The 27,934-nt window shown below is 52.5% G+C and overlaps 1 protein-coding gene across 6 annotated transcripts in view; it reads right to left on the minus strand.

The window, feature by feature from the left end:
- The window catches only part of MTAP (methylthioadenosine phosphorylase), a 70,028-nt gene that overhangs the window by 17,731 nt on the left and 24,363 nt on the right, over positions 1–27,934 (minus strand). For 2 of the 6 annotated variants that reach the window (XM_078769732.1, XM_078769733.1), the window contains one exon: positions 15,164–15,227. In XM_078769732.1, coding sequence (XP_078625858.1) covers positions 15,164–15,178 — 15 coding nt within the window. In that variant the 5' untranslated portion in view covers positions 15,179–15,227. Of the gene's footprint in view, positions 1–15,051; positions 15,228–15,370; positions 15,647–15,989; positions 16,225–27,934 lie in introns of those variants that run through there. The other 4 variants (XM_078769730.1, XM_078769731.1, XM_078769734.1 and 1 more) reach the window with 4 other exon arrangements.

The following is a 27,934-nucleotide window of genomic DNA, read 5'->3' on the forward strand; positions in this document are numbered from 1 at the left end:
TAACTTTGTCAAAAATGATCGAAACGTCGTGAAGTTCGAACTTGATCTGTAACATATCATGAGGAAACCATGTACCAAGTTTGAAATCATTAGCATTAAGAGTTTAGAAAAAAGGTCCGGAAAACTGTTCTTTGTGTGACGGACTGACAGACTGACAGACTGACGGAGTGCAAACCTATAATCCCCTCCGGTGTACACTGGTAGGGGACTAACAAGCATTCTGAGTATTGGGCTGCAATACATGTCCCCTACCGGCAGTCTGTCGTCCGGAAAACTGCTGGGGAAATTACCAAAGTTCAAAGTGCCATAACTTTGTCAAAAATGATCGAAACGTCATGAAGTTCGAACTTGATCTGTAACTTATCATAAGGAAAGTTTGAAATCATTTGAAACATTTGAATGAAATCATTTGAAAGTACCAAGTTTGAAATCATTAGCATTAAGAGTTTAGAAAAAAAAAGTCCGGAAAACTGTTCTTTGCGTGACAGACGGACAGACGGACAGACTGACGGACTGAGTGCAAACCTATAGTCCCCTCCAGTGTACACCGGTAGGGGACTAACAAGATAAATAAATAAGATAGATAAACTAGAACTGCACTCAGTAGAGAGCATACCTCTGTCTGGTAAACAGTTTACATCTTGTATCTCAGAGTATACCAAAAAAATCACAATACAGAATCACATTTAATCAAAATCAATCACAGGAATCACCATAGGTCCAGTCTTTCATACCCCGATCTACCACTCGTTTTTGGCCATATCACTCAATGGTGAAGAATCAGTTAAAAATTATACTAGCTGTATCTGGATCTTCACCAAAATTGAATCGATTCTTCCTTGTCATACACACAACCTCTCCACCAAGTTTCGTCCAAATCCATCCATAACGTTGAGATATCCTGCTATATGTTGGTTTTATCCACATCTCCCAAAGGTGAAGAATCACTTAAAAATTAAATAATTATTGTATCCGAATCCATATTCAGATCTTCACCAAAATCGAAACAATAAGTCCTTTACACACACACAACCTTTCCACCAAGTTTCGTCAAAATCCGTCCACAACCTTTTGAGATATCCTGCTATATATCATTTTTGGCCACATCACTCAATAGTGAAGAATCACTTTTAAAATTCTACCAGCCGGACCCGGATCTTCACCAAAATTTAATCGATTCATCCTTGTCACACACACAACCTCTCCACCAAGTTTCGTCCAAATCCGTCCACAACTTTTTGAGATATCCTGTTATGTATAGTTTTTTGCCCTATCTCCCAATGGTGAAGAATGACTTTAAAAATTCTAGTAGCCGGATCCGAATCCGGATCTTCACCAAAATCTTATAATTTCGTCCTCGTCAAATACGCTACATCTCTGCCAAATTACGTCGGAATCCGTCCACAACTTTTTGAGATATCTTGTTCACAAACGGACAAACTGACAGACAGGGGTGAAAACATAACCTTCATCCACCTTTGGTGGCGGAGGTAATGAGATAGATAAATAGATAAAGATAGATACAAATAGATAAATAGATAGATAAATAAGATAGACAAATAAGATAGATAAATAAGATAGATAAATAGGATAGATAAATAGAAAGATAGAGAGATAAATAAGATAGATAAATATAGAAAGATATACAAGACAGATAAATAGATAGATTATATAGATAGAAAAATAAGATAGATAAATAAGACAGATAGATCAAATCGGATAGATAAATCAGATAGATAAATCAGATAGATAAATAAGATAAATATATATATAGATAGATCAATAAGATGGATAGGATCGATAAATAGATAGATAAATAAGATGGATACATAAGATAGATAGATAAACAAGATAGATAAATAGATAGATATATAGATAGATATATAGATAGTTAGATATATAGATAGATAAATAGATAGAAAAAGAGATAAATAGGATAGATAAATAGATATATAGGTAGATAGATAAATAAGAAGACGTCATGCGGAGCACGATACTTGCAAAATCCGCCCCCCACCACCAAGAAAAAAAAATTCCATTGATACAGGAAATTGTCCATTTCATCAAGATTAAAATTTACAATCTTGATCAAAGCTCGGGTCAACAGGAATAAAAGTGACGATTTTTCAGATGAAAAATGATGATTTTGGAGGGTTGACCTTGAGTTGACCTTTGACCTCAAAAATAGTTAGTTTCCCTATTTAGTGACTCAATGTGCAAATGCTGTTCAATTTTCAAGTCAATTGGATGAAAATTGAGAATTTTAAAAACTTGGCCTATGTTGACCTCAAAAATAGTTGGTTGAATTCAGTAACCATATATGTAAATCCTCTTAAAATTTCAAGTCAATCAAATGAAAATTGGTGATTTTAGAAATTCGGCCTATGTTGACCTTTTGGCCTATGTTGACCTCAAATATACTTGGTGGTTGAATTCAGTGACCAGATATGCAAGTCGTCTTCAAATTTCAAGTCAATCGGATGAAAATTGAGGATTTTAGAAATTTGGCCTATTTTGACCTTTTGGCCTATGTTGACCTCAAAAATACTTGGTGGTTGAATTCAGTGACCAGATATGCAAGTCGTCTTCAAATTTCAAGTCAATCGGATGAAAATTGAGGATTTTAGAAATTCGGCCTATGTTGACCTTTTGGCCTATGTTGACCTCAAATATACTTGGTGGTTGAATTCAGTGACCAGATATGCAAGTCGTCTTCAAATTTCAAGTCAATCGGATGAAAATTGAGGATTTTAGAAATTTGGCCTATTTTGACCTATGTTGACCTCAAATATACTTGGTGGTTGAATTCAGTGACCAGATATGCAAGTCCTCTTCAAATTTCAAGTCAATCGGGTGAAAATTGAGGATTTTAGAAATTTGGCAAAGATCCTTTGGCACAGGTGACCTTTGGCCTATGTTGACCTTTTGACCTTTTGACCCCAAAAACAATAGGTTTCTCAATTCGGACGACCTATACAACTTGATGAAGTTTCGTGACGATCGGTTTAGAATTGCGACCTGTAGGCCGGTGACAAACAGACAGACAGACAGACAGACAAACAGACAGAACCACAAACGCAACCGACCAATATACTTGAAAAATCTTCGATTTTGCCAAGTAATAAATCAATCAATAACCGACCATGTCGACATCCACGTTTTTGATATTCGATAGAATCACGGCAGCGGAAAGCCATGAACACAACGATGACGAGAACGCCACTCAGAGCGCATACTCCCGCCGTGGGTCAAGTTGGAATAGTACGATTTCACAAAAGTTTGAGGGAGTAGTTCAGTGACAACACAAGACAAGACAGACACTGCACAGATATATATTTAGAATATAGGTAAGTGATGTACATCATCAAATTCAGCCATCAAACGTGACAGCTTTTTCAGTTGGTCGGTTGCATCAGCACATGTAGAAGATGCCTTCTCTACATCCTTTTCTGACAGGGCATCTTGGAGTAGCTGGACATTGATGGCAAGCACAGACATGCACTCCAGATCCTTCTCTTCAATGATCAACCATCTGGCAAATGCTTCCCAGTGTAGGGCGAACATGGCTGCATGCACCATAGTGTGGGCATGCAGCATTGCGTAGGAGTCTTTCCCACTGATGATCTTGTTTGCTGTTCCACGGAGACAGACATCAGCTTCTACCATGATGTCTTCGATTCCAGTGGCCTGCATCAAATGCCCAATTGCTCCCAGGAAATTTTGAGCAATATGCAAGCCACCCATGCGCAAGATAAGTTTGGTATACTTCTGGGGGTTCTTCTTTTGCAGACCCAGAACCACTTCATAGATTTCTTGGTCGCAGGTGATGATGGTGAACTCTTGGCCCTGTTTTCTTGACACATCCATGCAGTAATGAACTGACTGTTCAACCACATCTGGGTCCGTTGGCCACAAATTTTTTTTAGCATGCAAATAATGAAAAAATGCAAGAAAAAAAAAAAATAGGGGGCGCTTTTGCATAAAAATGATTCTAAATCATTTGGAAAGGTTTTGTAAGTGTATTTCTCAACTTGATGTTGTCAACACATGTGTTCTGTGTATCTGGGATGCATTTATTGACAGCCTACACAACCCACTGAGGATTTCAAGAAAAAAAACGTCTTTCACATTTTTCCTGCTATAATGTGAGGGGGGAGGAGGGAAGGGGGGAGGAGGGAAGGGGGGAGGAGGGAGGGGGGGAGGAGAGGGGGGGGAGGGGGGGGAGGAGAGGGGGGGGAGGAGAGGGGGGGGAGGAGAGGGGGGAGAGGGGGGAGGAGAGGGGGGGAGAGGGGGGAGGAGAGGGGGGGAGAGGGGGGAGGAGAGGGGGGGGAGAGGGGGGAGGAGAGGGGGGGAGAGGGGGGGAGAGGGGGGGATAGGGGGGGGAGGGGGGAGGAGAGGGGGGAGGGGGGAGGAGAGGGGGGAGGGGGGAGGAGAGGGGGGAGGGGGGAGGGGGGAGGAAAGGGGGGAGGGGGGAGGGTGAGGGATAGGGGGGAGGGGGGAGGGTGAGGGATGGGAGGATGAGGGGGGTGGGAGGGGGAGGATGAGGGGGGTGGGAGGGGGAGGATGAGGGGGGTGGGAGGGGGGGAGGATGAGGGGGGTGGGAGGGGGAGAGGGGGGTGGGAGGGGGTGGGAGGGGGAGGATGAGGGTGGTGGGAGGGGGAGAGGGAGGGGGAGAGGGGGGTGGGAGGGGGAGGGAGAGGGGGGTGGGAGGGGGAGGGGGGAAGGGGGAGGGAAGGGGAGGGCCAGTCAACAATGACGTTGCAGTTCTCATGGTCGGAGAGCAGCACAACAATCGCGACATCGTCCTGCATCTTCGAAAGAGCACGAAGCGGATTTTGGAGACTCACCGATCCTGTGACCCACGCCCTCCAGTACCGGCGTTGCCGGGTGGGGGAAGGGAGACCCGTACATTCCCAACCCGTGCATTCGCCCTCTCGACTCAAGCTCGTATTCGATTCGTATTCGAAATCGAAAGGGTAAAGGGGAAATCCTTCGTATTCGAATTCGTAAACACGAAATATGAAATAAAATTTAATTCATATCGCACAAAATCGACACAAAACACGATCGCATAAAGGTGAAAAAACGCAATGGCTTTTCGCCCTGAATTACGTGCAAACGTGTGACGTGTGACGGGATGGAACATCACGTGATCGCTCTGAGCGAATCAGTGAGCTGCTCGCACTGGCTGAGATTGCGGGTACTTCGCTGAAATGCGCTGAGGTAAATATGAATAAAAAATATGGATCTCGTCAAATATTGTCTCGGCCATGTTCGTCCCAGGCTCAATGGCCATGTCTATGCCAAATATCAAGCACGTGAGCCTCTCTGTTTCGGAGTCTATCGGTAACATTACACACACACACACACACACACACGCACACACACATACACACAAACTGTGTTTTATATATATACTAGCAGAAGTACCCGGCATTGCCGGGCGGGGGAGGGGAGGGGGAGTGGAGGGGAACGGGGGGAGGGGGAGTGGAGGGGAACGGGGGTAGGGGGAGTGGAGGGGAACGGGGGGAGAGCGAGCCCCTTGGTAAAGCGAGCGATTTTTTTTTTCATAGCGTCATAGCGTTCATAGCGTCATAGCATTTCATAGCGTCATAGCGATTTTTTCCCCCATAGCGTCATAGCGTCATATCGTTCATAGCGTCATATCGTTTCATAGCGTCATAGCGATTTTTTTTTTCATAGCGTCATAGCGTTCATAGCGTCATCACGTGATCGCTCTGAGCGAATCAGCGCCCACCTGCCCTGATTCCGTTGATTCCGTGCGCTGAAATGCGCTGAGGTAAATATGAATAAAAAATATGGATCGTCAAATATTTACACACACACACACACACACACACACACACACACACACACACACACACACACACACACACACACACACACACACACACACACACACACATATATAGATAATGTTTAAAAAAACAAGGCAATTTCACTTAGATTTTCGGATTCAGCGTTCAATTATATATAAGTGAGTGTATTTTGAGGCATGTGTGACTTCAAATAAAATTGTAAGCCAGGAAAACGTTCGTTTCATTCCTTAGGGATACAACATGTAAAACTGGCCCAAACGTGAAAACAAAACTCGCTCATTTTAAGTCGTACAAGCTAATGTGACCACTCATTCTTCTGGGAAGAATCCCATGCACATGCTTGTCACACTTATAACTCACCTAAGTCTTTATAAGTTCATCAAATACTGACACCGCGAATGACATTGGCTGAGGTAAATGTTGATATCTCTTCTGAGGTTAAAAAAAAAAAAAAAACAGTTTTAAAGCATTATACGTATCAAACGATATGTTTTATGAAACGGGGAAACCTAATACACACTTTTGTGGTTTTAAAATGACAGAATATGTCTTTATTAGAAAAAAAATAAATGAACATTGAAGACGACGCTGCTAAAGAAATACACTGCTCTAACGCATAACCACGAGTTTAAACTACATTTACAACAAATATGAAAACTATTTTCATATCACAATGTTAAATATAGAATATATAGAGGATAATGTTAAAAAAAAATGAGCCCTATCTTCCAATGGTAAAAAAAATCTTTCAAAAAATTCCTGGATCCGGAATAATATCCTGAGCTTCACCAAAAACGAATCAATTCTTCCTTATCCCAAGGGCAATCATCCCACCAACTTTCATCCAAATCCGTTCGGAACTTTTCCAGATATCTTGTTCACGAACACACACACACACACACACACACACACACACACACACACACACACACACACCTCGTTTTTTCATTTCTGTTCCTCTCTTTCATACTCATATACACACACACACACAAACACACACACACACAACACACACCTCGTTTTTTCATTTCTGTTCCTCACAATTCTATCCCTCTTTCATACTCTTATTTATATATATATATATATATATATATATATATATATATATATATATATATATATATATATATATATATATATATATATATATATATATATATTGTTGCGGATATGGGATTTGGATCCATCCATATCCGCTTGTAAATATTCCCCTATTTCCTCAATACTTCCCAACTATCCCCAATCCCCCATTCCCTAGTCCCATTTTCTGTAAACAACACTCTGTAGACCCGACCTTCCCCTATTTCCCCCATTAAATGTCGCATCCAGGTCCACCGCATCTCACGTAGACAACTATAGGACATCTTGCTAGTTATTCTTAGTCTATGTCAGTTAAGGACTCGTTTCCATTAATTCTGACTCTTCGTTGCACCAGAATGTGATTGTATGGCACCGTTAGGAAGTTTAGGACCTCCCAATACCTCCCCGCAGCTCTTCCTCACGGTTCAACAACAACAACAACGGCGGCGGCGCGGGGAGTGTGCGTCCTCACTCCGGCTTGGTTGGTAGGGGGTGTTGGGAGTGCACCATGCCTTTCCAACGAGCCGCCATCGAGCATGTGCTCGACGGGGTTACCAGGTAGGGGCTCGCTGTCAGCTCCTCGTCAAGGGCGGAGCCCGGTAACCCCCACACCCAATAGAAGCGGCGGACCGATCCCATCTGGGGCGGAGCCAACGAGCCGAGGGCGTGTCACTCCCCGCTGAGCATGCGCAGAAAGCGGGAGGTGACGTCAGATGCGCGCTGAGCTTGGAGAGAGAAGGACGCCACCTCCGAGCGCTGTGACACCTCCCCGCATCTCTGGACTGGACCGTGCGTTATCCTGTCCCTGAGCCAAGGTGCACCTTGTGCTATCGACTGCCTGTCCATCCCTGCCATCAATCCCTGTCTAAGTCAGTCTTGTTCCGTTTGTCTGTGGTCTGTCTGGGATAGATAAGATTGTGTCTAAGTGCCTATCTCTTCTGTGTCTTTACCTCATTACCTTGTAATCTACCCCTTTTCTCCACCACTAATTATATCCTCCTCCGGAGGTCTTGAGAACTGTACCCCTTGCGTCGTTTCATTTATCCCAGTCGTTGTGTCCTTTCCATCATTGATTTAGCGTAGCGCGATTTGGCCAACGTTCGAGTGGAATCGGGTGAGTTGGGGGTAATCGGGTAAACTGTGCGAACACGGCGGCCATTCCGCTCGGCCCATCACAACATCTTTAGCCGTGTCCGTAACAACTGGTGTCGAGGAGTGAGATCGGACCCGAAGCGCGCTTAACGCGCTCAAAATTACAAGTAACCGAAATTTGTTTTGTTTTAAAATAAAAACCCGAATTTTGAAAGTCGCGCTATGGCGGATCAAGACGGCTGGGTTCCGGTAGAGGAGAGTGAGGCAGGGTCGATCCAGGACCAAATTGAGGGACAAGAGGAGAGCGAAGCAGTGAGGGCGGCAGGTTCGCAAAATGGCGTCCTCGCGCACGAGGTTGCGGGCGCGCAAAATGGCGCCTCGCACATGGCTACGGCGGCCGCACCCGCTGCACAAGTGGGAGGGATGGCCCAAATGCAGGCCCTCATGGAGCAATTTATGGTACAAATGCAGGCGTCCCTCAACCTGCAGAAGGACGATATGAGGGCTAATAGTGAGCAAATGAGGGCTGATAGTGAGCGATTGGAGGGCCAAATGGGGGTAATGGGGAACCGGATGGATGCTCAGGGTGAGCGATTGGAGGGCCAAATGGGGGTAATGAGGGACGAAGCGAGGGGTTAGACAAGAAATTTGGGAAATTAGACAATAGATTAGGGGAAATACAGGAGGGGTTAACGGGGGTAGAAAATAGAATGGCTGCCCAGGAGAATCAGATAGAGGGGGTGAAAAATGGGTTAGAGGGGTTATAAAACAGTATGGAAGGCAAATTGAGGGACATGAGGGACCAAGCGGAAAGGGAAGTTTAAAAAATGGGGCAGCAGATAGAGGGGGTCAGAATGGGGGTAGAAACTAAATTGGATGCTCACAGGGAGGAAATGGAGCAGATGAGGGTGGCATCTGGGCAGGAGATGCAGGTGATGGGAGAAGAGATCAGAAGAGGTGTGAGTGAGGAGGTCAGAGGAGTGCGCGAGGAGGTGAGGCACTGTAAGGAGCGCATGGAGAAGGAGGTGAGAAAGGGGACTGTAAAATTGCAAGGTGGTATAGAGGAGTTGACGCTGGGAGTAGAACAACTGACAGTGGGACAAAAGGAGTTGGGGGACCAGGTAAAGAAGAACACAGCGGTAATAGAGGGTTTAAAATCGACACAGAAGGAGATGAAAAAGGACGTAGGGGTAATTAAAAAAGAGTGTCAGACGGTACATGAGGACCTGACGAGGAAAATGAACAAGGTGGTAGAGGTGATGGAGGTTAAAGAGCGGGAGGTGCGGGAGCACATAGAAAAAAATAAGGTGGAGTTAGAGGAAGAACTTAAGGGGCGCACGAGGAGATGAAGGAGGTGAAGCAGAAATTAGAAGAAGTGGAAGAAGGGGTGAGCGAAATTAAGAAGCGACGGAGAGAGGATAAGAAAGAGATAAAGGAGGAAGTAAAAGAATTGGTCCAAAGTCTGTGTTCGGATCGTGATGATGTGCTCATTAACCGGATGAGGGATTCGCAGGTGATGGAGGAGAAGCGAAGAGAAAGAGGACCCGGTGTAAGTGGTGACCAATATGGTCGTGCGTTCGATGCGCCAGGTGATTTAATAAGCTTGGGGGTCGAGATGGACCCGGGTGTTCGTGAGAGGCTGTTGGTGAAGTGTGCGACAGGTCTGGTGTGCGAAAAAGGAGGTGTGCAAGAAAGTCCGACTCTGGGGTGTGTGAGGAAAAAGTGCGTGCCAAGGAGTGAGGGTGCTGTCGAGAGTGAGTCGGTCGCAGCGCATGTGCGAGGGAGCACATGGAAGCGCGTAGTGAGGAGTGTTACGGAGGGTGTAAAGGGAGAATGTACGCCTGTGGTGAGTGTTACAGAGGATGTAACGGGAGAGGGTGTGCGAGAAAGATGTGTGACGGACAGGTGCTTGGGGAAAGAGTGCGCTGTCAAAAGTAAGGAAGAATGCACGCCTGTGGTGAGTGTTACAGAGGGTGTGACGGGAGAGTGTGCGCAAGAGTGTGCGCGAGAAAGGTGTGTAACGGACGGGTGCATGAGGAAAGAGTGCGCTGTCAAGAGTAAGGGTGAGTGCGCTGTCAAGAGTGGAGGTGAGAGTAGTAAGAGTGACACGGAGCGTGAGTTGGTTGTGACAGGTGAGCGAGGATGTACACCTGGAATGGAAGGATGCACACCTGGAATGGTAGAGCGTGTGTGGGAATGCACACTTGAGTTGGTCGTGAGGCACGTGGTTGGGTGTGCGAGTGAAAGCACACCTGTGATTGTCACAGAGGAGGTGACCGAGGAAGGGGCGCGAAGAGGTGTGTTGGTGAGGTGTGCGACCAAAGAATGTGTGCCAAAGTGTTCGGTGGTCAGGTGTGTGACCAAGGCTGTGAGTGGAATGAGTGTACCTGGGTGTGTTAGAGAAGGTACGACGAGGAGCATGGAAACGGCTGGATGTATGAGCAAGAAAGGGGTAGCGTATGCGTGTGAGCATGCAGGTGAGGCATCGACGGTAACCGGGTTAGCGGTTAGAGCGACTTTTAGCCGAATCGGGCCCTCGGTGCGTGCCGGGCTTCGCGTGCCGCGAGAACCAGCGGGGATCCGAGCCACGGCGGGTTCGAAAGGACCGCCGTACGCGATCCACGCTGGGCCTCGCTTGGAACGGCCGCGTCCGTGCTCAACTAGGCGGAGCGGGCAGCTCGATAGGAAGGGTCGTCATGGCGACCACTTTTTGTTGAGACGTGCCGGCAGGTCGAGATCGGGACATTGGATGGCTCCACGCCGAGGTGGTGCGTGAGGTCTCGGGCCGGGTAAGCCCCCGTCCCTGCACCGAGTGCCGGCCGCATCCAGCCGCTGGCACAAAACAACCCGCATTCATTGCTCGGCTGTACGAAGCCGAGCTTTAGAAGGGAATTGGCGCACCGAGAGGATCTAGTAAGTAGACTGTAATGACGAGGATAGTGTTTTGGCCCCGAAATTAGAAAAACAAAATTTGATGATTGGCAAAGGATTGGCAGTAATGATTGGCAGATGATGAGTAGTGATTGGCAAATTTTTGATTTGTTGAAATTTGATGTGCAAAATTGGTAGTGGGAGATGCCCGATGTGGTGGGATGGCAACTCTGTCATCCCTCACAAAATGGGGGCAAATGCGCTATAGATTATGGGGTGTATGGCAGTGAAAACTAGCCCGGGTGGGTTAGGATATTGTGTGTAGGGCCCTAGAAGATGACATTAGGTGACGTTAAGGTTTAGTTAGTGACAAGGATACCTGTAGAGGGGACGCAGGTAGATTAGAGTGGATGATAATGACGAGGGAGCGCAATAGTTTAAAGGGACGACTGGGAAGCGCAAGTTTCAGAGGGGAGTAGTTAGATGAGATGATGCTGTGTGAGAACTGGACAGGTGTGTGGAGCAGTGAGGGAGTAGTGAGTGTTGTGGATCAGCGCGAATGCGCTTGGGGGAGAGAAGGGTGCAGGCGGCACCAAGTATGAGAGCACAGGTGTGCAAGTACAGGTGTGTGGAATACATGGAGTATTGGAATGAGTGGTGTGGAGAGTTGGAGTAAGTGGTACGGAGTGGTGTGCATGGTGCGAAGGTGTGGATGGGGGAAGAGTGGACCCCTTTTCACGAGTACCTGGGGAGGGTAGTTTAAAGAATAGTTAGAAGGTATAGGTAAATTGTGGTTGGATATTGGCATTTGTGGTGCGGTTGCAGAATGGTATTGTGGATGGGTGCATTAGTGTTGTGGAAATGGCTGGGCGTGTAGCCTGTTAGTGTGTGTAGTTGGTTTGGGCACTCCACCACTGTGAGGATGTCGGCCAGGTGAGGCCGCAGGTGGGCTCTGGGAGCCGTTAGTGTCAGTGGGTGCCTGAGGATCCCGGGTGTGGATCGGGCAGCCCGTGCCAGAGAGGGCACTGAGGGGGTGAGAGTGCGAGAGGGCCTTCCCCAGTTAGTTAGGTTAGGGTGAGGAGCAGGTAAGCTCGGGTGGCAACTACAGTGGTGGAGGTGTGCAGGTGGGTAGACCTGCTGGGAGAGCTACACGTCACAGCCCAGAAATTGTGCGAGGGCACCGGGAGATGAATCGGGGGAGTGAGACCCCAAATTGAGAAGCACCACAGTTTGGTCAATGGGAATTGGTTTTTAGAACCCATAGTGTAAGTTGGCCAATGGATTGGCAGGGAAAGACCCCGGGTAATGTAAAGTTGTTAAAGTCATTTAGGAAATAGTTAGGATTGATGAACCTGTCGCACCATACGCAGCCACTTACCTGAGGTGATGATGATGACTCCACACCTGTGTTTCTTTGTTTTGTGTTGCAGGAAATGAGAATTGCTGTGTGGATTTGTGAGACGCATCACGACGTGGATGAGACATTGGGGTGATTCCATCTCTCCCTCCTTAGGAGGGACTGATGATGAATTGGTGATGGCAAATTTTGATGTTGAGTTGGAGATGGCAAATTTTGATGAGAGTTGGAAATGGCAAATTTGATTGGTTAGGAGGGAGAGAAGACGAATTTGGTTTATGGGAGGAACGGGGAAGACAGTAGGGACGTTTGTTGATGTGTAAAGTAGATGTTTATGGGTAGTGTTGTGTTTTGTGGATACAGTAAGGGGTAAGGGAGGGGCAATGTAGGTTACCTGGTGGGGGGGGGGGGGCGTACGGTAGGAACGTACCTGTCTCACCTGGTTCCCATGTGCCCCCAGTGTGCATTACCTTGTATTGCGTGCACTTTTGCGCCCTTACCACCTTGCTCACTTGTCTTATTTTGTCTCCCACCTCCGAGGATCTGGCTTTGGGGCAGAGAGAGAGGAGAGAGAGGTGCTGGCTCCGCAGTTGTGGGCCTGTACTTTCGCTGCTTGCTGCCTGGATCGATACACCATATGGACCGCAATTTTTGTGGCCGCCCACCATGGACCGCAGTTCTTTTGCGGGCAAGCACCACCCGTGGATGGACCTCTGGGTCAACGTGGCACCTATGCCATACAGGTGAACCACTTTTAGTTGGCCCCCCTGACGGCCACAATTTAGAAATGGACGCGGTCGGCGCCTTTCTTTATTTTTAAAGAAGCCAGAAGGCCAAGTGCACTCCAGGAAGGCAAGACCAGCGGCAGAACATCGGCCGGCTGCGACACCACCGGCGACCATGGACACTTGATTGTGCCTTTTTTATTGAACACTTTATTGGTGCACCGGATGGTGCTGACTGTGTGTATGGGGTGGTGCTTTTGGTGCTTGGATGGGGTGCTCTGCACATTATTAAAGGCCGTAGGGCCACAGGGCACTCGTGGGTTGGTGTATCGATGCTGGCATGCGTGCTCTCTCTATGCATAACATCTGCATGTGTTCCTCAAAGAACAGGTCCTGGATCGTAGTGTAAATATCAGGGTAGTCTTGTATAAATGATGCTCCCTACCGGCTGTATGTTTAGTTTGAGGATTCTTTCCGCGATTCGGTTATCCTGTGGGTGTGTTTCTGTGAGGAGAAGGGTGCAACGTCGCAGGGGGACATATTTACTCATTTGTGAACATCTGTAAAACTGTCGCACTCAGGGTTGAGTTAATAGTAGAGGGAACTACATCTGAGTGCCACACTAACGTAGGTAAAAATTTATCGGGTCGGGCCGCCCCGAGGTAGAGAAGGGTGCAATGTTGCGGATATGGGATTTGGATCCATCCATATCCGCTTGTAAATATTCCCCTATTTCCTCAATACTTCCCAACTATCCCCAATCCCCCATTCCCTAGTCCCATTTTCTGTAAACAACACTCTGTAGACCCGACCTTCCCCTATTTCCCCCATTAAATGTCGCATCCAGGTCCACCGCATCTCACGTAGACAACTATAGGACATCTTGCTAGTTATTCTTAGTCTATGTCAGTTAAGGACTCGTTTCCATTAATTCTGACTCTTCGTTGCACCAGAATGTGATTGTATGGCACCGTTAGGAAGTTTAGGACCTCCCAATACCTCTCCGCAGCTCTTCCTCACGGTTCAACAACAACAACAACAACAACGGCGGCGGCGCGGGGAGTGTGCGTCCTCACTCCGGCTTGGTTGGTAGGGGGTGTTGGGAGTGCACCATGCCTTTCCAACGAGCCGCCATCGAGCATGTGCTCGACGGGGTTACCAGGTAGGGGCTCGCTGTCAGCTCCTCGTCAAGGGCGGAGCCCGGTAACCCCCGCACCCAATAGAAGCGGCGGACCGATCCCATCTGGGGCGGAGCCAACGAGCCGAGGGCGTGTCACTCCCCGCTGAGCATGCGCAGAAAGCGGGAGGTGACGTCAGATGCGCGCTGAGCTTGGAGAGAGAAGGACGCCACCTCCGAGCGCTGTGACACCTCCCCGCATCTCTGGACTGGACCGTGCGTTATCCTGTCCCTGAGCCAAGGTGCACCTTGTGCTATCGACTGCCTGTCCTTCCCTGCCATCAATCCCTGTGTAAGTCAGTCTTGTTCCGTTTGTCTGTGGTCTGTCTGGGATAGATAAGATTGTGTCTAAGTGCCTATCTCTTCTGTGTCTTTACCTCATTACCTTGTAATCTACCCCTTTTCTCCACCACTAATTATATCCTCCTCCGGAGGTCTTGAGAACTGTACCCCTTGCGTCGTTTCATTTATCCCAGTCGTTGTGTCCTTTCCATCATTGATTTAGCGTAGCGCGATTTGGCCAACGTTCGAGTGGAATCGGGTGAGTTGGGGGTAATCGGGTAAACTGTGCGAACACGGCGGCCATTCCGCTCGGCCCATCACAACATCTTTAGCCGTGTCCGTAACAATATATATATATATATATATATATATCACACACACACACACACACACACACACACACACACACACACACACACACACACACACACACACACACACACACACACACACACACACACACACACACACACTACTCCCTGGCGGCAATAATAATATTCAACAGTTTCAAAGTGGACATTGGAACTCGGTCCGAGCAGAAACAAACTTAAGGAAAACACCGACCAGATAAAGGGTGGTTTGGAGAATCGTCAACGAGGAACCGATCACAGGAAACCTGCTTCATACCTGTCTCGATCCGAGCGGGAACTCTCGAACATCAACATGTGCAAACATAGAGAGCTGCGGAATAAACAAACGTACGTTGTATAATATAAAGGGAAAATGTTGCTGGTTCTACCTTAAATGGAGCCATCGCATTCAAACTTCCCCCGCACACCGCCGTTTACTCTTCACACGCTTTGCTGCCACAGAACGGAAAGCGGAAAGTATCAAAACGAATTTATTCACAAGTTTGTTAATATTAATAATGTATCCCTAAACAAAATAATATTTGATATATCATATCAGATCTCAATTTGTATGACTATTTAAAAGTTTATTTTACCCATATTAAAGATCTTAATGGGGGTAATGCATTAGGCGGTGTATGGATAGACCTCGCTACTCCATTGTTTCCTTTTGTGCCTTTATCTTTGAAAAGTAACTGGCAAAGACTCAGAATTTGAAAAATCCTCCCTTTATTGGCGGTGTATAGGCAACGAAGCGCTGTATCGCATGCTCCCGGAAGTTTATGTTTTAGCAATGTCAATGTAGGGCATGGCGATTGTTAATATGACAGGTGCGCAGATGTGTTCGGCCTGAACTGCATGAAAATAAAGAGGCCGGTAAGTGGTCAGCCTTATTACTAATGACGTCGTTGTGGGTGGAGCTAGGCCAGCTGTTCAACCAATAGGCGAAAAGAGAGGAACAGATGGATAGAAAACTGCCACTTACTACTTTAATATATAGATAAAATCAAAGTAAAGTAGTAACATTTGTCGCCCCTTATATGTTGTTCTCGGCCCTATAGGCTATCATTTGCCACCATTTTCCCTCCCACCCCAGATGTAGGTCATGGTATCACAAATCTGAAGGGATATTGATTTCTGGGCCCACTGTCTATTAGCCTTAATTTGGTTTAGAATAACTGACAAAGAACCCGTCCTTACGGATAGGATAATTACCGGTACTACAGAATCACGGACGAGTTCCAAATGTCCATGCCCTCCCACCGGGAGCGGCGCTATTCCACACCTATTTACAGAGAGAGATTTGGGGTCCTCTCCCTATTCCCCCCAACCGAACCCACGGGACGGGACTATGAAAAATAAAATGACCGCCAAAAACTTTCCCGTGCAGGCGTGCACCCATCGAGTACAACCACCAGGTTTCAACTCATTCGCTGGTGTCATTCAAATCGCTCGAGCAAGCACTCCAACGGAACGGAGTGCTTGGCACCGCTTACTTAACAAGTTGGCGGTCTCCATGGAAACAATGCCATCTTAGTACCCGAGCAAATGCTGTCCGGGCCCTCGTTTTCAGTTTTACTCGATCCTCTTGTGACAACTTTTCCCACAACTAATTTATTGTGTCAGCAGCGGCGACAAAGAGTTACTACATGAAGAGTGAAATAAACAAGAGGGAGAATTGCTTTGTAAAACATCTTCCTACTGGTCCCAATGAATGTTCTTGATTGTTCCAACTTCCAAGGAATCAGCAATTGTGAGTCATGTACAGTAGGACCAATTGTTACCTCCGCCACCAAAGGTGGATGGAGGGAGGTTATGTTTTCACCCCTATCTGTAATTTTTGTGAACAAAATATCTCAAAATGTTGTGGACGGATTCGGACGAAATTTGGTGGCCCGGTTGGGTGTCTGACAAGGAAGATTCGATTTTGGTGAAGATCTGAATATGGATTCGGATATGAGAATTTTTTTTTTTTTAAGTGATTCTTCACCATTGGGAAATTGGGCTAAAAACGACACATAGCAGGATATCTCAAAAAGTTATGGACGGATTTGGACGAACCTTTGTGGACAGGTTTTGTGTGTTACAAGGAAGAATCGATTTGATTTTGGTGAAGATCCTGATCCGGATCCAGCTAGTCGAATTTTTAAGTGATTCTTCACCATTGAGTGATATGGCCAACCAGGATATGCTCTCAACTGAGTGCCGTTCTAGTTTTAGATATGCAAAACTGCAGTATAAGTTGCAGTTTCTGTACCATATTATAACAAGTCAATCCTCTTGGATTGCGCTGAGGTTCGGGCATGGAATTTCTAGGAGGAAGTATAATTTGTATGCAATGAAAGTACATGTAATATGGGATCGAGTAAGATCGAGTAAGCTTCACCAGTGCGCGTGCGCGAATTTACGTCACGTCGGCAGCGAGAAGGCGTTCCCCAACACGAACCAATCAGGAACTGCCACGCCCACTTATATGATCTCAGAATTCCTGTGACAGGAATTAGCGTTACACTGGCTGGAAGTCATTCGCTAGAGGCGCTTCCTCAGCGCCAATCACCAGTGCGCGTGCGCGAATTTACGTCACGTCGGCAGCGAGAAGGCGTTCCCCAACACGAACCAATCAGGAACTGCCACGCCCACTTATATGATCTCAGAATTCCTGTGACAGGAATTAGCGTTACACTGGCTGGAAGTCAATCGCTGAAGGCGCTTCCTCAGCGCCAATAAAGCCATGTACCAAGTTTCATTCAATATGTTGAAGGAGCTGGGGCTCCCACGTCGATCGGAAGAATGGACGCGACAAAAAGCTAGAATTCATCCGAGTTGCTTTAATGAAATCAAACACTCAGGCACTCTGAAAACCCGTTTATCGGTCAGCAATATATATCTATTATCCCAGGGGGTTTGCCCCAGGCCCGGCGCCAGGGGGCGTGGCCCAGCGTCCTGGCTGCGGCCTGGCAAGTTGAGGGCGAGCCTGCCCGGGCATGCCCGGGCATGCCCGGGCGTCCCGACCGAGGCCTGGCAAGTTGAGCGCGGGCCTGCCCGGGCGTCCTGGACGAGCCCGGCATGGTGATCGCTCCGCGTCCTTGATAGGTGCAAGGCGATTGTGAAAACCCAGCGGCAGCCGCTACACACGTCCCCCCAGAATCGACTTGCACCGGCAGGGTCAATTTGAGGGGGGTCCTGATGACCCGGCCGAAGCGACCCCTGGCGGGTCGTGGGAGGGGGTCCGGTGAGGTGGTGGGCGGTCGAGTGGGGGGCACCGTGGACGGGGGGCGGCCTCGCCGCGGCGGAAGGGCCACCCGTGGTGGGTGGTCGACGTCCACGTGCGCCGGCTTGAGGCGGTCCACTGCAATCCGGTCCGACCTGCCGCCGATGTCGATGACGAACGACTTGTCGTCCCGTCGCAGCACCCGGAAGGGCCCGTCGTACGGCGGCTGGAGTGGCCACCGATGTGCGTCGTGACGCACAAAAACAAACTCCGCTGTGCGGAGTGCTGGGGGGACGTAGGACTGGGGGTCACCGTGGTGGGATGTTGGCACGGGGGCAAACCGTCGGGCGGCCTCCTGGAGGTCCGAGCGCTGGTGAGCTGCGGACCAGGGACTGGTAGCGTCGGGCACGAATTCGCCCGGGACGCGTAGCACCTGGCCATAGACAAGCTCGGCGGTGGATGCCTGGAGGTCCTCCTTGGGGGCCGTGCGAAGGCCCAAAAGGACCCACGGCAGCCGGTCGGCCCAACCGCCGTCTTGAAGGCCGGCCATGAGCACGGCCTTCATGGAGCGGTGGAATCGCTCGCACAACCCGTTTGCTCGGGGGTGGTAGGCCATAGTACGGTGGAGCTTGACCCCCAGGTTGCGGGCGACCGCGCCCCACAGCTCGGAGGTGAACTGTGGTCCGCGGTCTGACGAGATGTCCGCCGGTGCGCCGAAGCGGGCGACCCAGGTGGCGATGAAAGCCTGCGCCACGTCGGCGGTGGTGGTGGAGACGAGGGGAACGGCCTCCGGCCACCTGGTGGTCCTGTCCACCATGGTGAGCAGGTGTGTGAACCCCCGTGACGGGGGGAGGGGGCCCACCAGATCCACGTTGACGTGGTCGAAACGTCGTTCGGGCACGGTGAAAGGTGCCAGCGGGGCCTGGGTGTGTCGGTGGACCTTGGCCCGTTGGCAGGCCGTGCAGGTGCTGGTCCAATCGCGGACGTCCCGACGAAGGCCGTGCCAGACGAAACGCGCCGACACCAGCTTCTGGGAAGCTTTCCGGCCCGGGTGGGAAAGGCCGTGGAGGGAGGCGAAGATGCGGCGTTGCCAGGTGACGGGCACGATGGGGCGAGGCTGGCCTTGGGAGACGTCGCAGAGCAGGACAGTGTCCGCGCAGGGGATGTCGGCCAGGCGGAGGCCCGTGTCCGCCGCCCGGAGGGCTTGCACCGTGGTGTCGGTGGTTTGGTCCGCCGCCATAAGTGCAAAATCCACGCCCAGGTGTACCGCGTTCGCGCTGGCCCGGGAAAGACAGTCGGCCACGGCGTTGTTTTTGCCGGCGACGTGCCGGATGTCCGTGGTAAACTCCGACACGGCGGAGAGGTGGCGCTGTTGGCGGGCCGACCATGGCTCCGTGACCTTGGCCATGGCGTAAACCAACGGCTTGTGGTCGACGAACGCCGTGAAAGGTCGGCCCTCCAGGAGGTGGCGGAAATGGCGGACGGCCAGGTGTAGACCGAGGAGCTCCCGGTCAAACGTGCTGTATTTGAGCTCGTTCGGCCGGAGCTGCCGGCTGAAAAAAGCGAGTGGCTGCCAAACCCCGTTCACCCATTGCTCATGTACGGCGCCCACCGCGTAGTCGGAGGCATCCGTGGTGAGGGCGATGGGAGCGTTGAGCACCGGGTGAGCGAGCAGTGTTGCGTCGGCGAGGGCCCGCTTTGAGTGTTGGAAGGCCGCATCCATTGCTGCGGACCAGGCGATGTCGTGCTTGGCCGGCTTGCCCCGGAGGGCTTCGTAGAGGGGCCGCATGAGTTGAGCAGCGCGGGGCACGAAGCGGTGATAAAAATTCACCATTCCCAGGAATTCCTGCAGGGCCTTTATGGTGCGGGGACGCGGGAACGTGGTGATGGCCTCGACCTTGGTTGGCAGCGGCACGGCCCCGTTCTTGGTGATGTGGTGGCCCAAAAAATCAACGGCCGTCGTGCCGAAGTGGCATTTGGCCGGGTTGACGATGAGGCCGTGCTCGCTGAGGCGCCCGAACAGTGTTCGGAGGTGGAGGAGGTGCTCGGCCCGGGACGTGCTGGCGACGAGGATGTCGTCCAGGTAAACGAAAAGGAACGGCAGGTCACGCAGCACGCCGTCCATCAAGCGCTGGAACGCCTGAGCCGCGTTCTTGAGACCAAACGGCATCCGCAAGAATTCGAATAAGCCGAACGGCGTGATGACTGCCGTTTTAGGGACGTCGGCCGCCCTGACAGGTACCTGGTGATATCCCCGTATGAGATCAATTTTCGAAAAAATGACCCGTCCCGCCAGACGGGCGGAGAAGTCTTGGATATGCGGGATCGGGTACCTGTCGGGGGTGGTAGCGTCATTGAGACGGCGGTAGTCGCCACACGGGCGCCATCCACCCCCCGGCTTTGGCACGATGTGCAGTGGCGAGGCCCACGTGCTATCGGAGCGCCGCACGATGCCGAGGTGCTCCAACGCGTCGAATTCGGCCTTCGCTACGGCGAGCTTGGCTGGGTCGAGGCGGCGGGCCCTGGCGTAGACCGGCGGGCCCGTGGTTGGTATGTGGTGCTCGATCCCATGCCGTACTGCGACGGCCGAAAACGTCGGCCGCGTGAGGGCCGGGAACTCCGTGAGCAGGCGAGCAAACTCGTTCGCCGCCGGGACGGTGCATGCCAGCTCGGTCGGCGCGGAGCTGCTCAATGTGCATACCAGGGAGCTGAAGGTTTCAGCGTTGATTAAACGACGCCGTTGGACGTCCACCAGCAGTCCGTGTGCGCAGAGGAAGTCGGCGCCTAGCAGAGCCATGGGCACGTTGGCGGTTACAAACGTCCAAGCAAAGCGTTGGCCGCCGAAGCAGAGGGTGACGTTGCGCGGGCCGAAGGTGCGGATAGTCGATCCGTTGGCCGCAACCAAGGAGGGGCCGCAAACCGCGGATTGCCTGTCCTGGTCAGAGGCGGGTATGACGCTCAGTTGGGCGCCGGTGTCGCACAGGAAGCGCCGTCCGGACGCTTTATCCGTGATGAACAGTAAGTTGCCCGTGTGGCCGGCGCTCATGGCTGGTAATGAACGCCGGCCCGGCCGTTTCCCGGCCTGCCGAAGGTGCACGGGGGTCGGCATGTCCGGGCCTTCTGTCCGAACCTGGCATGATAGTAACACCACGCTTGGTCAGGTGGAGGCCTCGGTCGTCGTGCTGGAGGTGGTCGGCTCGGTAGAGCGGCCGCCAATTGCGTCGGCAGTTCGGCCGTCGACCGTGCCGGGTGCTCGGGCGCCATGGGTGTTGCGTCGGACGGCGGTGGGTCCCATGTCGCCGCTGCGATGCGCTGTCCTGCGGCGGAGATCTTGTCGGCTTCTCTGGCAAGGGCCCGGGGATCTGTGATCGTCGTGCTTGCCAGGGCGAGGCGTACCGGGTTAGGCAGCTGACGGAGGAACAGCTCCCGGAACAGGAATGCCGGAGAGTGCTCGCCGAGCAGTGAAAGCATGTAGTCCATTCGCTCGGAAGGGCGCGTGTCGCCGAGCTCAGGCAGTTCGAGCAGGTGCCGTGCGCGTTCCGCCGATGGGAGGGCGAAAGCATCGAGGAGCAGCTTCTTAATCGCGCCGTATTTGTCAGCGGCTGGCGGGCTTTCGAGGAGGCTCAGGGCGCGGGCCGCGGTAGCCGACCCGAGCGCAGCTACCACATGGTGGAAGCGGGTGTCGTCGGCCATGACGCCTCGCAGGGCGAACAGGGACTCCGCCTGCGCGAACCAAACCGCCGCGTGAGCCTCCCAGAAGGTAGGCAGTTTAAGGGCGACTGCCGTGTCCATGTCGATAGGTCACCAATGAAGGAGCTGGGGCTCCCACGTCGATCGGAAGAATGGACGCGACAAAAAGCTAGAATTCATCCGAGTTGCTTTAATGAAATCAAACACTCAGGCACTCTGAAAACCCGTTTATCGGTCAGCAATATATATCTATTATCCCAGGGGGTTTGCCCCAGGCCCGGCGCCAGGGGGCGTGGCCCAGCGTCCTGGCTGCGGCCTGGCAAGTTGAGGGCGAGCCTGCCCGGGCATGCCCGGGCATGCCCGGGCGTCCCGACCGAGGCCTGGCAAGTTGAGCGCGGGCCTGCCCGGGCGTCCTGGACGAGCCCGGCATGGTGATCGCTCCGCGTCCTTGATAGGTGCAAGGCGATTGTGAAAACCCAGCGGCAGCCGCTACAATGTAAGGGAAAAAGTGTGGAAACTGACCCATGTATAATATGTTACGGATTCGACACTTCCACCTTTGTTGTTATTATGTACTTGTAGAATTTTTAATTTCAGGTAATATTGTTGTTAAGATTTTTGTGTGAAATGGAGATGACTTTAGTAAAAGGTAAAAATTTATGTTTGTGAAGGAAAAAGGAAAACGCTGCAAAGAAACCGGAAGAGGGGAGAGGAGGAGACGGCCATGAGGAGGAGACAGCTCTGGCCTCTGAGTCGCATCGAGGCTGTGAGCGGACTTTTTTGATATTGGTCGCGAATGAGTTGAGGCTTCCCCGGAAATGGATTGCCCGCGACATCGTCACATATTGCGTCTCAGATTTTATCACCAAGTGTGAGTTATTGTTGGAGGGAAAGCAAGCGCCTCCATTATAGGCCGATCCGCCATTTTCCCTCGAGGAGACCGTCCGCCTGGTGCATCCTGTTTGTCGTTGGGATTTCCATATCGACCTCATCGTGTGGATTGCCATTGGTTCCCATATCGGCTCAATTCCCATATCGACCTCTCACCTTGTAACTCCTTGTTCGCAGCCGCGCTGATAACTGCCTGTTCGTGTCATTCTGCACGACGTCCGCCTTCACCCCGCGTGGGGATTCGTGCATGGACTTTGGGATTGTTACATTCCACTCACGTTTGGCGTATCGTGAGCTAATTGCTTTGACAGCATTGGGGAACTAGAACGCCATTCAGTAGAGCGCATACTCCCGCCGTGGGTGGCCGCTGCTGAGCCCTATCTTCCAATGGTAAAACATTCTTCAAAAAATTCCTGGATCTGGAATAATATCCTGAGCTTCACCAAAAACTAATCAATTCTTCCTTATCCCAAGAGCAATCATCCCACCAACTTTCATCCAAATCCGTTCAGAACTTTTCCAGATATCTTGTTCACAAACACACGAACACACACGCGCACACACACACACGGACATGATCAAATGCATTACTCCCTGGCGGGAGTAATAATAACTAGAACGCCACTCAGTAGGGTGCATACTCCCACCGTGGGTCAAGTTGGAGCCCTATCTTCCATTGGTAAATAATCCTTCAAAACATTCCTGGATCCAGAATAATATCCTGAGCTTCACCAAAAACTAATCAATTCTTCCTTATCCCAAGGGAAATCATCCCACTGTAGCGGTTACCGGAAGCATGACACAATTACCTTGCACCGGCCGATGACGTAACCGGCGAGCGGTCACTTGTCCGGACTCGCCCGGGCGTGTCCAGACTTGCCTTTCCCGGGCGAACGCTTGTCTTGCATACCACGCCCCGTTCAGAGGCGTGGCTTACCTATTTGCATACCACGCCCCGCCTGAGAGGCGTGGCTTTTTGTGTGTTGAGTTTGCCTTATAAATTGCCGCCCGTTCGATGGGCTGATTCAGTGCTTTTGAGTTCTTTCGTGTTGAGCTACAATAAATAGCTTGGTGAAACTTCGTTCCTGTGTCATCCATTTTGTCTGGCTTATTCGTGCGAGCACAGCTCCCACAATTGGTGACCCCTTTCTAAGAACACGGCGATGGAGTCAGCTGTAGCTTTGAAGCTCCCGGGCTTTTGGGAGTCGCATGCGGCCGTTTGGTTTGCTCAAGCGGTTTCTCATTTCGCCCTGCGGAAAATTACGGAGGACACGACGCGCTACCACCATGTGGTCTCCGCGCTCAACGCCTCCGCCGCTGCCCGGGTCCTGAGCTTCCTACAGCACCCGCCGGACGCCGACAAATACGGCGCACTCAAAGGCCTACTCCTCGGTGTGTTTGGACTCACGGAGACCGAACGTGCACGACAACTACTCGACCTCCCGGAGCTGGGCGAGGCCCGTCCATCTGAATGCATGGACCACATGCTTGCTATTCTCGGTGACCACAGCCCGGACTTCCTCTTCCGCGAGCTGTTCCTCCGGCGGCTACCCGGGCAGGTACGGTTAGCTTTGGCTAATTCGCCCATCACGGACCCTCGCGCCCTGGCCAAGGAGGCCGATAAATTTTTCTCGGCCAGGCGACATGTCGGAGCAGCCACCTGGAACCCTGGGCCGACCGAGGCAACGCCCGCGCCACGACCGGCGACACCACCGGCCGAGTCCGCGCCACTGATGGCCGCCGCGACGCCCCGTCGACCGAACCCGACGCGACCGCCGGAGCCTCCACCACTACCAGAGCGGACCATGTGCTATTACCACGCCAGGTTCGGGCAGAAGGCCAGAACGTGCCGCCCACCGTGCACTTTCGGCGGGTCGGGAAACGACCAGGCCGGCGCTCGCTGCCTGCCATGAGTGTCGGCCATTCAGGCAGCCTTCTGTTTATCACGGACACAGAGTCCGGGCGGCGTTTTTTGTGTGACACCGGTGCGCAGCTGAGCGTGATACCCGCCTCGGTGCAGGACAAACAGGCCGTGCTGTGCGGGCCCGCCTTGGTCGCCGCAAACGGCTCCTCCATCCGCACCTTCGGTTCGCGTAGCGTCGCATTCTGCTTCGGGGGCCAGTGCTTCAGGTGGGACTTCATCACGGCGAACGTGCCCATGGCCTTGCTGGGTGCAGATTTTCTTTGCGCGCACGGGCTTTTGGTCGACGTCAAATGGCGTCGGCTCATCAATGCGGAGACCTTCAGCTCGCTCGCTTGCTCATTGAGCAGCTCCGCTCCGACCAAGCTAGCCTGCGCGCTCCCGGCCGTGGACGATTTCACCCGCCCACTCGCCGAGTTTCCCGCCCTCACGCAGCCGACGTTTTCGGCCGTCGCCGTCAAGCACGGCGTCGAACACCACATCCCGACCACAGGTCCACCGGTCTAGGCCAGGGCTCGCCGCCTCGACCTGGCCAAACTCGCCGTAGCGAAGGCGGAATTCGACACGCTGGAGTGATTGGGCATTGTGCGACGCTCGAATAGCGCGTGGGCCTTGCCCCTGCACATCGCGCCCAAACCGGGTGCGGATGGCGACCATCGCGCCACCTCAACGACGCCACCACCCCCGACCGGTACCCGATACCACACATACAGGACTTTTCCGCCCGTTTGGCGGGGCGGGTGATCTTCTCCAAGGTCGACCTTATTCGGGGCTACCACCAGGTACCTGTCCGGCCGGCCGACGTTCCAAAGACGGCTGTAATTACATGTTTTGGCCTCTTCGAGTTCCTCTGAATGCCGTTCGGCCTTAAGAACGCGGCCCAGGCCTTCCAGCGGCTGATGGACAGTGTGCTGCGCGATCTCACCTTTCTGTTCGTCTACCTGGATGACATTCTCATCGCCAGCACTTCCCGGGCGGAGCACCTGGTCCACCTCCGCACGCTTTTTGAGCGCCTCGTCCAGCACGGCCTCATCATCAACCCGGCGAAATGCCAGTTTGGCGTAACGGCCGTCGACATCCTGGGGCACCGCATCACGAAGCGCGGGGTAATCCCGCTGCCTACCAAGGTGGAGGCAGTCACAAGTTTCCCGCACCCCTGCTCCATCAAGGCCCTACAGGAACTTTTGGGAATGGTAAATTTTTACCACCGGTTCGTGCCTCGCGCCGCCCAACTCATGCGCCCCTGTACGAAGCCCTCCGGGGCAAGCCGGCCAAGCACGACGTCGCCTGGACCACAGAGATGGACGCAGCATTCACGGGCGCTAAGCTGGCCCTCGCCAACGCGACCATGCTGGCACACCCGGCACTCGACGCACCCATCGCCCTCACCACGGATGCTTCCGACTACGCGGTGGGCGCCGTGCATGAACAGTGGGTGAACGGGGCTTGGCAACCGCTGGCCTTCTTCAGCCGGCAGCTTCGACCTAACGAGCGCAAGTATAGCACTTTCAACCGCGAGCTCCTCGGCCTTTACCTGGCGGTTCGCCACTTCCGCCATCTTTTGGAGGGCCGTCCGTTCACGGCGTTTGTGGACCACAAACCCCTGGTCTTCGCCATAGCCAAGGTTACGGAGCCGTGGTCGGCCCGCCAGCAGCGTCACCTCTCCGCCGTGTCCGAATTTACGATGGACATCCGGCACGTTGCGGGCAAGGACAATGCTGTGGCCGATTGCCTCTCCCGGTCCGGCGCGAACGCCGTCCACCTGGGTGTGGACTTCGCCCGCATGGCGGCCGACCAGACCGCCGACCCCACGGTGCAAGCCCTCCGGACAGCGGACACAGGCCTGCGGTTGGCCGACGTCCCCTTCGAGGACACAGGCACAGTTCTCCTGTGCGATGTTTCCCTGGGCCAACCTCGCCCCATCGTGCCCACCGGATGGCAGCGGCACATTTTTGACGCCCTCCACGGCCTTTCCCACCCGGGCCGGAAAGCATCACAGAAGCTTGTGGCAGCGAAATTAGTCTGGCACGGGCTCCGTAAAGACGTCCGCGACTGGGCCAATGCCTGTGTCGCCTGCCAGCACGCGAAGGTCCACCGGCACACCCAGGCCCCGTTGGCACCATTCGACGTGCCCGCGCGGCGCTTCGACCACGTCACTGTGGACCTGGTGGGACCCCTTCCCTCCTCGCGGGGCTTCACCCACCTCCTCACGATGGTGGACAGGACCACCAGGTGGCCGGAGGCCGTCCCGCTGGCATCAACAACATCCGCCGACGTGGCGCAGGCCTTCGTTGGCACTTGGATTGCCCGTTTTGGCACACCCTCGGACATCTCCTCCGACAGAGGCCCGCAATTCACCTCCGAGCTTTGGGGCGCGGTCGCCCAGGCCTTGGGGGTCAAGCTTCACCGCACCACGGCCTACCACCCCCAAGCCAACGGCTTGTGCGAGCGGTTCCACCACTCGCTGAAGGCCGCTCTCAGGGCCAGCCTCCAGGACGACGGTTGGGCCGACAGGCTCCCGTGGGTCCTATTGGGCCTCCGAACGGCCCCTAAAGAGGACCTCCAGGCTTCCACCACCGAGCTGGTCTACGGCCAGCCACTGCGCGTGCCGGGCGAATTCATCCCTGACGCCACCGGCCCCTGGTCCATGGCTCGCCAACGCTCAGTCCTCCAGGAGGCCGCCAGGAGATTTGCCCCCGTGCCCACATCCCACCATGGCTGCCCCCAACCCCACGTCCCCCCAACACTTCGCACTGCGTAGTACGTTTTTATCCGGCACGACGCACACCGGGGACCGCTCCGGCCGCTGTACGATGGACCTTTCCGTGTCCTAAAGAGGGACGACAAGTCATTCATCATCGACATCGGCGGCAAGCCGGACCGCATCTCCGTGGACCGCCTCAAGCCGGCCCATTTGGACCTCGACCAACCTCCACGGTTGGCCCTTCCTCCACGACGGGGCCGTCCCCCGTCAACCAAGCCCCCTGCCCGACCATCCACCGCCACGACACCTACCACCCCCACACGAATCGCCAGGGGTCGTTTTGGCCAGGTCATCAGGACCCCCCTCAAGCTGACTCTCCCGGTGCATGTTAATTCTGGGGGGGGCGCATGTCGCGGTTACCGGAAGCATGACACAATTACCTTGCACCGGCCGATGACGCAACCGGCGAGCGGTCACTTGTCCGGACTCGCCCGGGCGTGTCCAGACTTGCCTTTCCCGGGCGAACGCTTGTCTTGCATACCACGCCCCGTTGAGAGGCGTGGCTTACCTATTTGCATACCACGCCCCGCCTGAGAGGCGTGGCTTTTTGTGTGTTGAGTTTGCCTTATAAATTGCCGCCCGTTCGATGGGCTGATTCAGTGCTTTTGAGTTCTTTCGTGTTGAGCTACAATAAATAGCTCGGTGAAACTTCGTTCCTGTGTCGTCCATTTTGTCTGGCTTAT

Source organism: Myxine glutinosa, chromosome 1 (assembly GCF_964187855.1).
Source record: "Myxine glutinosa chromosome 1, kmMyxGlut1.1, whole genome shotgun sequence".
Lineage (NCBI taxonomy): Eukaryota > Metazoa > Chordata > Myxini > Myxiniformes > Myxinidae > Myxine > Myxine glutinosa.